General features: G+C 50.4%; 1 protein-coding gene across 1 annotated transcript; it reads left to right on the forward strand.

Moving 5' to 3' along the window:
* The first annotated feature begins 376 nt into the window (after positions 1-376).
* Positions 377-1,423, forward strand: TAAR9 (trace amine associated receptor 9). Its single transcript, XM_004481084.1, has one exon. It carries the CDS (start codon positions 377-379, stop codon positions 1,421-1,423), a length of 1,047 nt encoding a protein of 348 aa, XP_004481141.1.
* The last annotated feature ends 389 nt before the right edge of the window (positions 1,424-1,812 follow it).

The following is a 1,812-nucleotide window of genomic DNA, read 5'->3' on the forward strand; positions in this document are numbered from 1 at the left end:
ATAAGGTAAAGTAGGAACAAAACAGGGTATTTCTAATGATTAGTAAATTACATTCTATACTGTATCATCAGACTAAGTTTATGGCCAGCCATTTAGTTATAGAACTATCATTTTAAGGGCTTTCTGAAACAGGCGTCTACTCAAAATGTATTAAAATTTTGGGAATGCCGTTTGCAAAGGGGTTATAGTTAACAGGCCACAAAAGCAAACGCAAGCAGCAAAACACGGCTGGTCCAAAAGTTACCACCTTTCATTTTAACTTAGAGCTTACCCGCCCCCCCTCTCGCAGAGGAGCTTAAAATGGGCTCCTCTTTCCTGCGCTAAACTGCCGAAGCAGGGCACGCGGGCACTTTAAAATAATCCCGACCAGAAAGCCATGATCAAAAACCTCTCGCAGACGGCGGCGGTGGAGCTGTGCTACGAGCACGTGAACGGCTCGTGCGTGAAGACGCCGTACTCGCCGGGGCCGCGCGCCCTGCTCTACGCGGCGCTGGGCTGCGGGGCCGCGCTGGCCGCGGGCGGCAACTTGCTGGTGGTCGTGGCCATCGTCCACTTCAGGCAGCTGCACACGCCCACCAACTGCCTGCTGGCGTCGCTGGCCTGCGCGGACTTCCTGGTGGGGGTGACCGTGATGCCCTTCAGCGCCGTGAGGACGGTGGAGAGCTGCTGGTACTTCGGGGAGCGCTACTGCCGGTTCCACACGTGCTTCGACACCTCCTTCTGCTTCGCGTCTTTGTTCCACGTCTGCTGCATCTCGGTGGACAGGTACGTCGCTGTCACCGATCCCCTGGCCTATCCCACCAAGTTCACGCTCTCCGCGTCCGGCGTCTGCATCGCGCTCTCTTGGTTCTTCTCCGTCACGTACAGCTTTTCCATCTTCTACACGGGGGCCAATGAGGAAGGGATCGAGGACCTGGTGGTCGCGCTCACCTGTGTGGGGGGCTGCCAGGCGCCGCTGAATCGAAGCTGGGTCCTGCTCTGTTTCCTTTTGTTCTTTATACCCACGGTGGCCATGGTTTTTATATATGGGAAGATATTTTTGGTGGCGAAACACCAGGCCAGGAAGATAGAGAGTACAGCCAGCCAAGCTCAGTCCTCCGCGGAGAGCTACAAGGAGAGAGTGGCCAGAAGGGAGAGGAAGGCCGCGAAAACCCTGGGCATCGCCATGGCGGCCTTCCTGGCCTCCTGGCTGCCGTACATCATTGATGCGGTGATCGACGCCTATCTGAATTTCATTACTCCCCCTTATGTTTACGAGATTTTAGTGTGGTGCGTTTATTATAACTCAGCCATGAACCCCTTGATATATGCATTCTTTTACCCATGGTTCCGGAAGGCGATAAAACTCATCGTAAGTGGCCAAGTCTTAAGGCCTGATTCGTCAAGGGTTAATTTATTTTCTGAAGAAGCGGGTACAGATTGAAGAGATTACTGCAAGGACTTCAAAACTAAAGCGAAATTCAGATCAAGGGCTAAAATACACATTTGGCTCGACTGGTAATCTTTTGCTAGTAGGTAGAGATTATATTCAACAAAGAGTTGTTTTAAAGCATTTGGTGTCCTTACCCTGAGCTTTTGACATTGGTTTTGGAATTTGGTGACAGGTGAATAATTTGCTGATCATTTCCTATTTGGTATTCTTTTAATGTTTTCTGGTTCTCTACCTCCTCTGAAAATCCTCCCTGTTTCTTCAAATAACTTGAAGCCTTGCAGTTTTCCTCCAGTTGTATTGTCAGTGTTCAGTTGTCCAAAACATACAGAGTGGGTAGAAAACCCTCCTGCCTGCCTTGTAACTTAGATTCTTTGGGGAAT

Source organism: Dasypus novemcinctus, chromosome 11, assembly GCF_030445035.2.
Source record: "Dasypus novemcinctus isolate mDasNov1 chromosome 11, mDasNov1.1.hap2, whole genome shotgun sequence".
NCBI lineage: Eukaryota > Metazoa > Chordata > Mammalia > Cingulata > Dasypodidae > Dasypus > Dasypus novemcinctus.